This window comes from Hippoglossus hippoglossus, chromosome 13 (assembly GCF_009819705.1).
Source record: "Hippoglossus hippoglossus isolate fHipHip1 chromosome 13, fHipHip1.pri, whole genome shotgun sequence".
NCBI classification, from domain to species: Eukaryota; Metazoa; Chordata; class Actinopteri; order Pleuronectiformes; family Pleuronectidae; genus Hippoglossus; species Hippoglossus hippoglossus.
Window position 1 is genome coordinate 9299100 of NC_047163.1, and position 13524 is coordinate 9312623.

The 13524-nt window shown below is 42.3% G+C and overlaps 2 protein-coding genes across 5 annotated transcripts in view; both read left to right on the plus strand.

The window, feature by feature from the left end:
• The first annotated feature begins 47 nt into the window (after positions 1-47).
• On the plus strand, positions 48-5162 carry c18h3orf33 (c18h3orf33 homolog (H. sapiens)). Of its 3 annotated transcripts, XM_034603884.1 has the most exons (6): positions 48-171; positions 592-826; positions 1643-1702; positions 2401-2560; positions 3921-4081; positions 4173-5162. In XM_034603884.1, the coding sequence occupies exons 1-6, from the start codon at positions 65-67 to the stop codon at positions 4425-4427; spliced, it is 978 nt and encodes a 325-aa protein (XP_034459775.1). In that variant the 5' UTR covers positions 48-64; the 3' UTR covers positions 4428-5162. The 3 variants fall into 3 exon arrangements, with proteins under 3 accessions (XP_034459775.1, XP_034459773.1, XP_034459774.1); XM_034603882.1 differs by having other exon boundaries at positions 49-826; XM_034603883.1 differs by lacking the exon at positions 48-171 and having other exon boundaries at positions 554-826; positions 4176-5162.
• A 1800-nt stretch (positions 5163-6962) lies between these two features.
• Positions 6963-13524, plus strand: part of plch1 (phospholipase C, eta 1) — a 61152-nt gene continuing 54590 nt past the window's right edge. Inside the window, exon 1 of one of the 2 annotated variants that reach the window (XM_034603879.1) lies at positions 6963-7183. The gene's annotated coding sequence lies outside the window, so the exon portion shown is untranslated. The remainder of the gene's footprint in view (positions 7184-13524) is intronic. The other variant, XM_034603878.1, reaches the window with a different exon arrangement.

Consider the following 13524-nt stretch of genomic DNA (forward strand, 5'->3'; position numbering starts at 1 on the left):
CCAATTTGCGGTAATGGGGGCGTCATCCAGCCTCAAGTAGCTCCATGACTTCACAGTTTACAAGATGAAAGCTGCGGCGCATCTGTCACACAAGTCAGCGCTCAGACATGTCTGTTACTGGACATGTTGCACCGGGCAACATCTGCTGCGTGTGGCCCCGCTTGCAGGAAAGTGAGGAGAAACACACGCGGGGGGGATTCATTTGAACCAAACACACACCTTGATGCACATTGAATCGAATTATTATGAATGAGAATATAATTTAAAGGGCAGTTCTATTGTTTGATTGCGCCCCTTTTGTTCTGCGCGTTGAATTGTGCTGCAGATCTGAAGTTATCTAGGTCAAGTTGTGCAGACAAAGATGTGTACGTCACTGTTCCCAGAGGTGTTTATTAAGGCTAATGGGACTGTCGGCTGCAACGTGCACGAGCAACTTTTATCCTCCACGTGTTCAAAGTGTAAATTACGGAACTTAACAACTTTTGCATCCAAATCGCAAAGCGCACATGGATGTGATTTTTTTGGGATGAGCTTTACATCGTATATTTATTTATCATCATCACAATGCAATCAGTCCTGTCATGTCCACAGCAGACCACAGGGCGGAGACTCCACACAAGCAAGCGATCCTGCCGCCGAGGGGGCGGAGCGACGGCCGGATGCGTCTAGAGAAAATGTCAACAACATGCCGGCGACTTCCAGAGAGACAGAGACCGAGGCTGCAGCTGCAGGGGCGGACAGACAGAGAGAGCGAGGAGACCCGGCGTCTCACAACGTCGTGTCTGTCATATCACAGCTCGCAGATGATCATTTGACTATTGTGCGGGTAGGAGCCTCCACCGACCTGCAGCTGACTGGTGATGCATGAGCATGGATGTGCAAATATACTCCCATCATGGACACACAGCACCTGCAGCTACGTCTAATCTAACAGTTGTAGATTCATCGGTAAAACAAACGTCACAAATGTGGGTTAATGGAGCTTTAGATCCCCAATAATCCACCTTATTGATCTGATATCCTGTCAGACATCACCAGTTGACCCCAGTGGGTTTATGCCCCTATGTGTTTCTCATTGTCTCTGTGCTTCCATTGAACTGCAGCTGACTGGTGATGCATGATGTGCAAATATATTCACTCACATACAGAACCTGCAGCCACCTGCATCTATATCTAGTTTATCAGTTGCAGATTCTTCGGTAAAACAAATGTCACAAATGTGGGTTAATGGAGTTTTTTTATCTCCAATAATCCACCTTATTGATCTGATAATGTGTCAAGCATCACCAGTTGACCCCAGTGGGGTTATAGCCCTGTGTCTGTGTGTTCTCATAGTCACTGGGCTTGAGCCTCCATTGAACTGCAACTGACTGGTGATGCATGAGCGTGGATGTGCAAATATATGGACATGTAGAACCTGGTGACACCTGCATCTACAGCCAATTAATCCATTTCAGATTTGTTTGGAAAACCCCTCCTCATTGATTTCATGTCCTCTCAGGCATCACATGTTGACCCCTGTGGGTTTATACCCCTGTGTTTTTCTCACTGTCAGTGTTCAGCACTTGTTCAGCTAAGTCAATGACATCACTGTCCTCCTGTCGGCTCACTGCCCTTCACTGCTCTCTTGTCTCTAACACAGAACATAAGCACTGGGCTGGCGATTGCTGGTGTTCTGATAATTGCAAGGAGCATCAAACTGGTAAGAGAGAAAGACACAAACTGTTTGAATTGAACAACAAACTGAGACAGGTTAGGTGCAAACTTTTCATTTAATGCATTTGATGTTGCCTATTCCTTAATTAAAACTAGAATGGGACTCAGTAGAGCGCAAACCTCCGCCAAGGCCCACCAGTCACCTTATGAAACCACATTTGAATTCACTACATACAGATTTTTATTTGGATCGGCACCAAATTGCTCACTATCATAAATATCAGTCCCCTAAACATGTCTAATTAAAAACAATCTGCATTCCTGAATTATTCTCTGAGAAATCAATGAATATGTTGAAAAACACAATATTAAAGAAAGTGGAAAACAGGGTTCCCACGCATCCTGGAAAACCGGGAAATTTTGATTATTCTTTTCCAGTCATGGAAACAATCTGGAATTTGATAAAAAATTACCTGGAAATAATATTTATTGTCCTGAAAATGTAACTTTGCCTATGTACACTTCAATGCACATTTGTTTTATTTAATAAACTAAAACACCACACCACACACCAAATAATAGCTTACCCACTTTATTTCAGGCTAAATTTAGACACTAATAATCCTTTCTGCAGATTTAACAGAAAAAGGCTCCTTCCATTCACCAGTTTGATGTTAATAAATGGAATTTTCACACATGAAACCCAAGAGTCATGAAACGTTTCCACCCATTCCACCTCCTCAGATCACCAAATTTCAAGCTGCGTCTGAGATCCCGGCTCGTTTCATCGAGAGGAACGTCAGCCTTCGTGGGAAAGTTCACTCCGTCACAGAGAAAGGACTTGAAGTGGAGCACATCCCGATTCATCTGCCACTCCTCTCACCACTACTTCACAAATACAAGGGTAAAGCGGGGCATTGTTTTAAAGAAATCACGAGTGCATTTGAACAGGTACAGTTCTATGATATGGTTCTGTCTATTTACTGGAGTCTGTCCTCCACTAGAACAACTCGCTAGTAGTCTGGGTCTGTCCCAAAGCTCAAATCTTACCTCCTGCTTCTCTCATCAGTTCCATAGTGTAATAACTTAACCTTCTCATCTAGTTACAGGAAAAATGTCATCGTGACATTTTTCTTTACTTTGTAAAGTCGATGCATTTTATCATCTTGTCCTAAGCAAGAGTTGCAGGTAAGCCTGTTAGCTGTCATATTGAATCATAGTACTCACTGAGCAATAAAATCAGGAGGCTTCATACTGAGTGCTTCATCAGCAACTTCAGTGTGAAGGACTCACATGAACGGACCAGCGTCATCCAGCAATTTCAAATATTACCTTTGTCCCACTTGACCTACAACATCTCACATCTGTTCTTGTCATAGTTGGTCAGCATTTTCTGTGATTTACTTATATTCTCAATAATCATGATTAAAGTGGGCCTGACACTTTAAATCTAAATTCTAAATTCAGTCTACATGTATAAAATGTATTAGATGCCTTATTTAAATGAGAATTTGGTAGAAAATGTGACTATTCTATTGCAAACTCTATAAAAATGTCTGGACCCAATTTTATGGAATTTTCCTTTGAAGAACATAGCAGGACATTGTCCAGACCAGACGTGTTCACAACAACAGGCGGTGGTGTCTCTAGAGTGCACGTAGGAGGCAGAAAATGACGTATAGATTCAGCTGCAAAGTACAAAGCATTTTTGTTTACAGCACATCGACCCCAGCGTCTATGGCTCCTCTTTTCATCCGGAGATATTAGTTTTCGTTTTATTTATTGTTTATTGTCCTTCGCATATTATAAACGTCATCAACACGCCCACTTACTCGCTGGGAATTTTCCAGACCTTTTCCTGCTTCATTCTCACATGGGCTCACTTACATTTTCTGGACATTTCACTTGGGGGAGCTGGCAGGAAAACTCTCCGGAAAATCTCAGGAGCAAACATGTGCTCAGACATGTGCTTTCTCTCTGGATAATTTCAGAAACATGTTCAGTGCATGTCTGAAGGCAGCTATACTGTAGTTGCATAAAGAAAAAAAAGAAAAAATGACCTGAGAGACATGAGAAATAAGATGTGGCTATTAAACAATCACATTACCTCATTGAAATAATAAAAAGAAAATTAAATTTCTTTTAGTGTCATGCAGATTGTGTATAAAGCCACTTTTGGAAGATGAAACTCCACGTGTCACTTAGAGTATAACCAATGTTATTTGTAACACATATGGTCTCTGGCTCTTTTCTGTCCTCTCCAGGTGCGTCCAGGTCTCCATTGCTGGTGCGTCTTGCCGGAGTGGAGCTGACACCAGAGGGGAAGGATTGGCTGCAGAAGAACCTGGCCCCCGCCCAAACGGTCTGGCTGAAACTGATCAGCCGTGAGGACGACATACTGCACTGTTTGGTGTCTCAAAGCAGGGTGAGGCCTCCATAAACTCAGACAAAGAATTATCAGTTTGTGAGTCATAAGTGAGTCTGATGAGCTTCTCTGAATATCTCCTGTTGTCCAGCAGGGGTCGTTATGGAGCTACTGTGTGAACGAAGAGGTCCTCAAGCTCGGCCTTGCTCGCAGGGGGCCCATCGCAGTCCGGCCTGACTCTCGCCTCCACTGGCGTCTCCACAAACGGCTGCACAGGGCAGAGGTCAAGGCCGAGAGGAAGGGGCGGGGGTTTTGGAAGGAGGGCAGCCTATGGGAGAGAGCGTCCAAGGCCGGGAGGGACAGTGCTTTACTCAGACTGATGAGGAGGATCTTTAAAAGGACTTGACTGATTGATCCAACGCAGAATGGAAAGAAAGTCAATTGTGTCTCGAGTTCTGATGTCATCAAAATGTGACCTCAGTCTATTTATGGACTCATATAACGGAGTTCCTGTTCTGTACATAAAGTGTAAAAAGGGAGTTCAGGCAGCTTTGTTTGGGAAGATTTACTTGGCTGTCCTGTGGGATAGATGCATTGAAAGATATATTAATTTGCCTGATATCACAAAGTGGATTTCTTTTGACTCTGTCATCATTTTCATTTTAAAATGTTTTTTGAAACCATGTCTCACATCCTGGTGCTAATCCCTCAGCTTTCACTTCACCCTATTAACCTACAACTAAGCACAGCCCCCTGTGTGCATGTGTGTGTGTGTGGGACACCCCACTAAACACAAGATGGGGGCGGGGTATGTTAATTGTTCAAAATGGAGAGAGGGTGGGGGGTGCGGGGGTCCACTTGTCCGTCTCTGAAATCACTGTTGCTATAGAAACACCCAATGTGAAATACAAAGGGGCTGAACTCTATATTGGCCGACCCAAACCCCACGGGAGCCTTACATGCAGGGTGTGTGGTGGGGTCTTTAAGTGCCAATGAAGAGGGTCCTTGTGTGTGTAATGTGACCAGTATTTAAGCACTGGGAATGTGACCAAACCTGTAAGAGGCCTTGGATTTTGAAGCACTATGTGTAAAACAGTGAGATAAATAAAGATGTGTTCGTCTACACCTGGTGAAGAACAAGCCCCAGAGCAAATTTCCTGTGTGTCCCGGATTATGCTCATGTGATTGTATTTTTTGTTCATGGCCCAAATTACACCTTGTGCTTTTTTTTCCGTGTGCGCTGTGGTTTTTGTATTCCTGCTTCATCCAAGCAAGGCAAAGGAGGAGGTCCTGCAAACGAGGCCAGACTGTGATGTGTGTCCTGTGGGGTGCAGGCTCGACGGGGGTCTCGGTGCAGGGAGAGGTAGCACCGAGGCAGTCAATCCAATGGGCACAAGGAGATTAGTGCGGAGGGGAGGAGGGTCACAAGGGGTAGAAGGGGATTTTGGGTCTGAGCACAAAAGCAAGAGAGGAGGAGTCACGGTAGAGGGGAAAGGGGGTGAAGGAAAAGGGGGGGGGTTGATGAATCAGCTAGTCTCCCTTTTGTTGTGCAAATGTCACCAGTGACTGTTACTGCCCAAGCGGGCTCCTGATTGGTGGGCCGGGTTTAAATTGTAAGGTGCATTTCAGCTCTGATGGCTGTTGCAGCCAGACTTTGAACTGTCAGTGAGGGAGGAGTGGGAGGGAAACCACGGCTGAGACAGACAAAAGGGGGGGAGGCAGGGTGAAGCTCCTTAAACCAGTGGTCACAGGGAAATTACACTGGTCAATGAGGTGGTGCAAATGATTTAGTGGATTATATATGAGCTAGAGTAACTACATCCGTTTTTCTAAACTAACTGACAGTTGTTTTATATTTGTGCAGGTCATTTGCAACTGTTAATCAATCTTTGACTTTAAATATATGGACATCCATCTGATCTGAGAGTATAGCACAGAGAGCTCATACCTCAGTCCCCATATGAAACCACATTTGGATTCAATAGATCCAGATTTTTCTTCTGATTTGCATCAACTTGCACACACATTTCTTTGAAGATCCATGAATTGTTCTCTGAGAAATCAATAAAAAAGCTAAAAAACACTCTATCATAAGTGAAAAAAGTGAAAGTGACCTGGATCTTCTGCTGCTTCCTTCCACCACATGTCGTGGTAATCTGTCCAATCATCTTTGCCTAATCTTGTTTACAAACAAACAAAGATACAAACAGAGGTGTAAACATGACCTCATTGAGATAGAAGTAATAACTAATACAGGTCATAGATGGACACAAATTATTGATTTTGATGGTTTGGTGTGAATATGGTGTGACGTGCGTGTAAATCTATAGAAATAAGAAAAACTAAAATACAGTTGTAGACCTCGATGACATAAATTTGTTGAAATTCACCAAACGTAATAAAATTAACTAAACTCAACCAAATTAATAAAATAGGTTAAATTAAATCCAAGCATCCTGGTTTATACTTACAATTTGTCCAGATTTAATCTTGAAGTAACTGTCAAGGAGAAATAGTATTAGTGCTATGTTTAGATAAAAAAATGTTGGACTTCAAGTGAGGATTTAGGATTAATCATCATCTCTACTAAATGATGGCCTAATATTTGGCCTATATTTTAATGTCAAATATAATATAATTAACACTTCACCCAATTTAATGGAAGAACAACAGGATGTTATTACATTGCTAAAAGGGTATTAAGGATTTTCAGCTTCAAAAGTTCCTCAGCTTTGATTCATTTTAATTACTCTTACTTCTATTGTCTTATTATTCTTATTGTCACTCTGAATTTGAATGGAGGACTGAATGATCATGTCTTTAGTCTCCTATGGAGCAACAGCCCACTCCGGGATCCACTCCAGGCTTTGCCAGACACTCTGGCCCCACACCAGGAGCAGTCATTTGAAAAGCCTCTGTGCTGGTTGTAGTGGTGGCTACTTGCACTTGCCCACACCAGGGAAGTTGCTGGCCCCTTTGCTCTCTGATACCAAACCACTGGGACTATTTTACACTTTACTGCTTCTTCCACTTTGACTCATCTACACTCATTGTCATGGAGTTTCCGAGTGTGAAGGGAAACTGTTGTGGTCAGAGTGGGAAGATCCTGTGAGGAGGCTGACAACGTGGGTTCACCATCTGAGACTGAAGGGACAGAAGTAAGTGAGTTCATCATCACATATTTTAATAATAAGACAGCAGCTTTAAAGTTTTTAATTCATCTAATGAGGTACTTTTATTGACTTGTCTGCACACAGTCAGCTGTCACTTTAAATGCACTGTTGGTAGGTCAGTGTGTACAGTATCCATGCATGTGTGCACTTGTTAAACCTGTGTTCCTGGACACTCAGGCTCAGTAATACAACCACACAGGAAGTGTCGCTTCTTATCTTTACTGCCCCACCTCATGCATCAATTTCCATTGTTTGATTTATTCCTGCTTCATTCTGACAAACACTATTCCCCTGAGCCGATGGGATCCCTCGTTTGTTTTTTGTCATGCACTTTTGTTCGGGCTCATTTGCTTCCAGAGTTGATTATAGATTGGTGTGATTGAAATAAAAACTAAATCATTTTCTTCCTGCTTGCAACTCACTCCTTTCCCCCCGGTGTGTTTTAGCAGCAGAGATTTGCAGCAGGGCAGCGTAACAAAGGCCTTTATTACACTCAGCCGGTTGCCATCCCAGAGAGAAAGAGCTGGGGGCAGTCCCCCATCACAGAGGGTCCTTGGGGGATTTTTTTTTTATTTGATTTGAGTGGGTTGTGTGTAGTAGGCCGGGGTGTGAAAGACAAAGAGATTTAAAGAGACAGAAAGCTGGTGTATACACTCACTGAGATGCACCCCTAAGTAATTCTCCACGCCTGCTGCCGTGTGATAAACCTCAGTGTGTGTTGTCAACACCAAACATATGGAGCATCTTTGTCAGTTTGTATGTAAATGGATACAGGCGCCTGGGCCTCACGTCCAAATACATCCACTTTTAAATCTGCAGTTAACTCGTGTTTCTCAGCCATTTGTTTTATCTGCTGTCACAATAAAGAGTCACTGGGAGGCTGTTCCATCACACACCCACATGCACTGTAGCTGCTGTGTGTGTGTGTGTGTGTGTGTGTGAGTGTGTGTGGAGGAATGCATCAGCCGTAAAGTGACTCCCTTGTTATTATGTGACTTGGAGTATTGTGAGCAGTGTATCAGCTTGCTGGTGTAGGTTTGTCAGAGTGGAAACACGACTCTTTGTGGGTGCTGTGATCTCTCATGAATAATTGAAGTTGCTTGTTGGAAAAAAAAGGGAGGACAGAGGAGGAACAGTTTGGGATTGAATGAACCAAACTCTGAAGGCTTATATGAAGGCACAAGACTGAAATGAAAAAGCAGGGAGCAGCTTTTCTTTCGTGCACAATATTCGATAAATAAACAAGCTGTCACTAATATGTACTGTGGGAGCGATGGGAAACCGTGTTCATCCCTTTTTTACCCAACTTCTCTCACTCCTGCAGAAAATGAACAGCTCCCTCTTGTCCACGAGGACACTGATCAGGACAAGCAGGAAGTTGAGTCTAAAAACTTGAGAGAGTAAAAGTAAAGGATAGGAACAGGAGGGAGAGTCAGGGGGAGTCTCTGCTTGACATAGATCTGAGGATTTGACTTATGACTTTACCCATCCCTCAATTCCACGGTAAAGCGAGACGACTCCTCCATACCCACGTTCTACCTCACACACGTGCATGCACAAAATTTTAAATAAGATTTAGCCCCTAAAGTTTTTAAAAAGAACATGGCATGTATTTCACACGCTGGAGACAGAGACAGAAAAATTGACAAATGTTTGACCATTGTTTACAGTGTGCAACACTAAGGAAGTTTTATTATTCTGCTCAGTCAAACTGTGTTTCACTTTCAAACATCATTATATCAGTATATCAGCCTTAAATATTGACGCTGACCCCTTTGTTTTCACAGTTTTTGTTTTTACAACCCCATAAATTGACTGTCGACATGCTCAGATAGTGTCACTGTCCATCCTGCGTCTGTGTAACCCAACGCTGACCCCTCAGTAACCTCACTACCTCAAGCTTCACTCTGTCTCCTTATCAGGTCAAAAGCTCAAACAGGACTGTTTGAATGTTTCAACTTGGTTCCATCTTCTCAAATGTGAAGCAAATGGATCGATAATGAAATTGTTAGTTACATCCCTCATGTCTGACGATGTTCCTCTTAGGTAATATTAAACCTTGAGAAAAACATGATTAATTGTTAAGCAATAAGTATAAAAAATAGGAACTTCAGACTGGTAAACAAACGGCCAATGAATAGATAATTCAGTTTCATTCATTATTAGAAGGAATACAAACTGTATCGATTCACCAAACACTACAAGTATACAAGTAACATGACCATGACCCCACAGAAATCTTATTTCCCATGTTAGGCGGCACAGTGGCGTAGTGGTTATCCCTGTTACCTCACAGAAAGAGGGTTTGAATCCCAGCCTGTCTGTGTGGGCTTTGACTGTTCTCCCCATGTTTGTGTTCTCCGGCTTCCTCTGATAGCCCCAAGACTGTTGGGTTGATAGGAGACTCTAAATCGTCCTTAGGTGTAAACGTGAGCCTGTCATGACCTGTGATAGGCTGACAGTGTGGAGCCAGCCTCTCGCCCAATGTCGGCTGCGATTGGCTCCAGCTCCCCCTGCGACCCTCAAAAGGATAAGTGGTATAGAAAATGGATGTTGCCACACTTTTGTTTATGAGTTAGTTAGGGAGCACTCGTTCGGTACCGTGAAGCCATCTGTCTAGCCATCAGCATACCAAGACTGTTTACTCTCTGCTCCGATAACTGCTTAACAGGCAATTACAAGCTACTCATTGACTCTCTAGAACAGCGAGGGGGTTTACAGGCTGAGTGCCATTAGGATCCCAAGCCTTCCCAATTGATTCCCAGTGAAGAGAGTAACATACAGTGTGTTGTGTATGAGCCTGCTTCACATTTTCTGAAGCTCTTTTTATCCATGTGCAATTACAGATTTAAGGAAGGTATCATGGTAACATGTATACACCACAGTTTCTATAGAAAAATGCACCCTACTCCACTTCCTCCCACTCTACAGAAATGAAACCAAAATATCCCATTCATGCCATCTTGTGCATTTGGAGCTGGCACGGTGGATGGAGCTGTGGTAGCAAGTTCTCGCCGATACACACACTTGACCAGTGAGTCAGTCTCAGCTGTCAATCATAGTGTTTCACAACTGGTCTTTAACAACTTCAAACCAAACTTACCAGAGAATTTAGCACCTGGACATACATGCGTGTGATGAGAACTACCGAAAAATTACAGAAACCATCTTTGAGAAAGATTTATTTAACGTGTACTTTGACTTTTAGTTGGACCCATGTCCCATCTATTAACATGGAGGAGGAGGAATCTATGACCTATGATTCATTTAGCCACCACGGCGATATAGAGGCTTTGGCATCCCTATTGGGAGCCGTCATGTCGTCCCTCTTTATATACAATCTGTGGTATACACACAGGGATATACACACACACTCACAGACATGAAATATTCAGACGATAAAGTCTAAGTCTTAATAAACACGTTATAAAAATCACTACAGGCATGGTAACTATGCTGTGATGGAACTGAATCCACTGAGCCACATTATGCAGATGTCTTTATTATTCCCATGGCTGATAATCACCCAGCTGGTCACATCAAATAAAATAGAGCAGCCATTGTGTGTCTCATTATTTATGTCCAAGTGGAGTGCTCTCTGGCATGTGTCAGTGTGGAGTGACAGATGCTGCTCTCTTTGTGTGCGCGTGCTGAGCAGGCCCTTGTTAGAGATGCTTTTATGCCACTATACTTGATCACTCTCTACTTTATTATAAATTCTGTCTTATGGTCATAGGTTTGTTCATCGTCTCTGTCAGTGATGACGCCTGCTTTAAAAGTTTGTGTTGGATGTCTGGTTGGTGAGACTGTGAGGCATCAGTAACAACGTACAGGACATGACTTCTTCTCTTTAAGTACATTTTAAGGAAAGACTTTCAATGGAGCTTGTATACCTGCATTATAAAGACAATTTCTGACACATTATTATTGCATACACTTTACCAGAGTTGTTAATTGTACTTTATTGCTATTAGCTTCCAAGCAAATACTCCACAATACCGCACAACCCTGAACAAGCACCTACATATCATTATCACTCAAACAATTAGCACAATCTCCTTTAAATGATAAAAAAACCCGAAATCCTTTAACTACAGCAAAAATGTGACTTATCTGTAGCTGAACTGAATCCTTTATACTCCGACAAGACACAGATGTTATCACTCAGGTCGTAAACAAGAGGTAAAGCCTGATCGTCAAATCGAAAGTGACAGCACTCAAACTATTGTACAAGGAAATCAGAGTTTGCAAGGAGGTTAAGATAAGACGCATACATATAATATAAGTGTTTTTCATTGTGTAATAACATATAGTATAATAATATGTAATATAAAAGTGTCTTCTTTAAATTGTAGGCGTATTATATTTGTCATATAGTCCCTGAAAATACTGTAGTCCTGCTAACTTAAAGGACTGAAAAGCTTTCTGAAGTCATTATTTCTTCTAAAACATATACCTGCACAGCACAGACATCTTGGATCTGTATAATTGTATTCTTAGTTATATCAGATGAAATTTGTCTGTACACACATTTGAAGATGCAGGACAGAGAGGGAAAGTGGAAACACTAAATCTCTGCGTTCACATGCTTCATATTGTTTTACTTGAGCATGATTTGAATATCTACGACAACTTGGGGGCATCCTCGGCCTACTTCTTGTCGCCCTGAGACAGAGTGGCTCATCAGGCAGTTTGGCGGTGAGACAAAATTTGTTTTTAAGCTGCGCTCTCTTCCAGCCGTCTGACAGGAAGGCACAGACTGTAGTCCCCGGAGGTTTGGCCACTCCTGCAGATGAAAGGGCTACTAGTGTTACACGCAGTCAGAGTTAGAGTAGCGCTACTAACCTGAACATGGCAGACACACAAAAACAAATCTCTCATGTGCCGACAAACCAAGTGTTTGTCGGCACATGAGACACATGCTCGAGCAATCATCAGTTTCATGACGTTATCATAGAATCAAATAACTAATAAAGACCCAACTTACTGAACAATTGCAGCAGGGTGATAAAGAAACTGCCCCAAAATGACGGTTGGGTTTATGACCTATACTGCAGCCAGCCACCGAGGGGCGATCAAGATATTTTGTCTTCACTTTTGGGGTGCTGCCATGTCCTCCATCTTTGTATACAGTCTATAGTGTAGCTTAATTTTAATGGACAGAGAAAGATGTGTCAAATTTCTCATGTAACGCACTTTCTTAAGAATAGTGTAAAATCATTAATTCAATTTGATAACATAGGGGTAGTAGATTTTGGCAAAAATCTATGATAAAACACTAGTGTGCAAATAATTGTATACCAATAATTGACAAGGGCTTGTTTCTTTCTAAACATCTGAAGTTATTTTTGTGACATTGTCATAATTATGAACAAAATGCACCAATACCAAGATTGTGTTATTTTGCTGCCTATCCCTGCTCACCCTCACATTCTGGTGACTTCTTGACTTCAGTGTTTACGGTGGATTCCTGTAATTTAGCTGTATCACAACCTGACGTTCCAAAGCTGCTCTAACAATACCCCCAGTCATCCACCTCTGCTCGGCTCCTACCTCTAATTTGGACTCTGTTGTGAAATCAAACAGTAATTTAGAAACATCATTCTATAATTAAGCTGTAAGCCACAAGGGACTGTGCTCTACAGTGAGTTCAGAGCAGCTCCGAGGCCTTGAGGGCACGAGGTGATGCTGAGTTGAATTGACTGTGAAGAAAAGCCTCAGATTGAGTGTATTTGTGGTTTTACAGGTTTAAACCCTTCCACTACACAGATGTTTTACTTTCGAGCAGAAATGATGATTTACAGTTTATTTTTACATTTATTTACATTTATTTGTTTTTCTCTCAACCAAAGCATCAGATTGTACTTAGAGCATGAGCTGAAATATCCACTCTTAGTTTTCAAAGTTTTGCAGGATATTTCATAAATGTTTTATTTTTTGGAAAGTTAACTCCATGCAACAACTCAGTCCACATGTCGTTCCTCCATCCTGAACACCCCCCCCCCCCCCCCCCCCCCCCCTGATAGGACCAAAATCTTCGAACATAGTGCCCAAATTATGACAAATATACTGGACCTTCTTCCTCATGCTTACTATAACTTCAGGAAAAATATTGTGTTTTTTGACCCGTTCATCCTCCACCTCACATGAGCCTTGCTGCTCTTTATGATACGTCACCTGACTTCCTCCTCTGCTCCAGGTAATAATTACTATGGCTGCTAGAGGTCACCCAACAATAAAATGTAACTATGGGTCGTAATAAGGTGCAGCACAAATGACCTGTGGGGTCTTTTTTTTTTTTACAAGAGGTCAGTCTCCTAGAGGGCTGCG

Bases quoted from the DNA above. Each gene is read 5' to 3' on its own strand.
- c18h3orf33 (XM_034603882.1), top strand. From the start codon at position 362: ATGTGTACGTCACTGTTCCCAGAGGTGTTTATTAAGGCTAATGGGACT. The intron at 1,703-2,400 runs GTAAGAGAGAAA...CCACCTCCTCAG, and splicing joins TTGCAAGGAGCATCAAACTG to ATCACCAAATTTCAAGCTGC. The intron at 2,561-3,920 runs GTAAAGCGGGGC...TGTCCTCTCCAG, and splicing joins ACTACTTCACAAATACAAGG to GTGCGTCCAGGTCTCCATTG.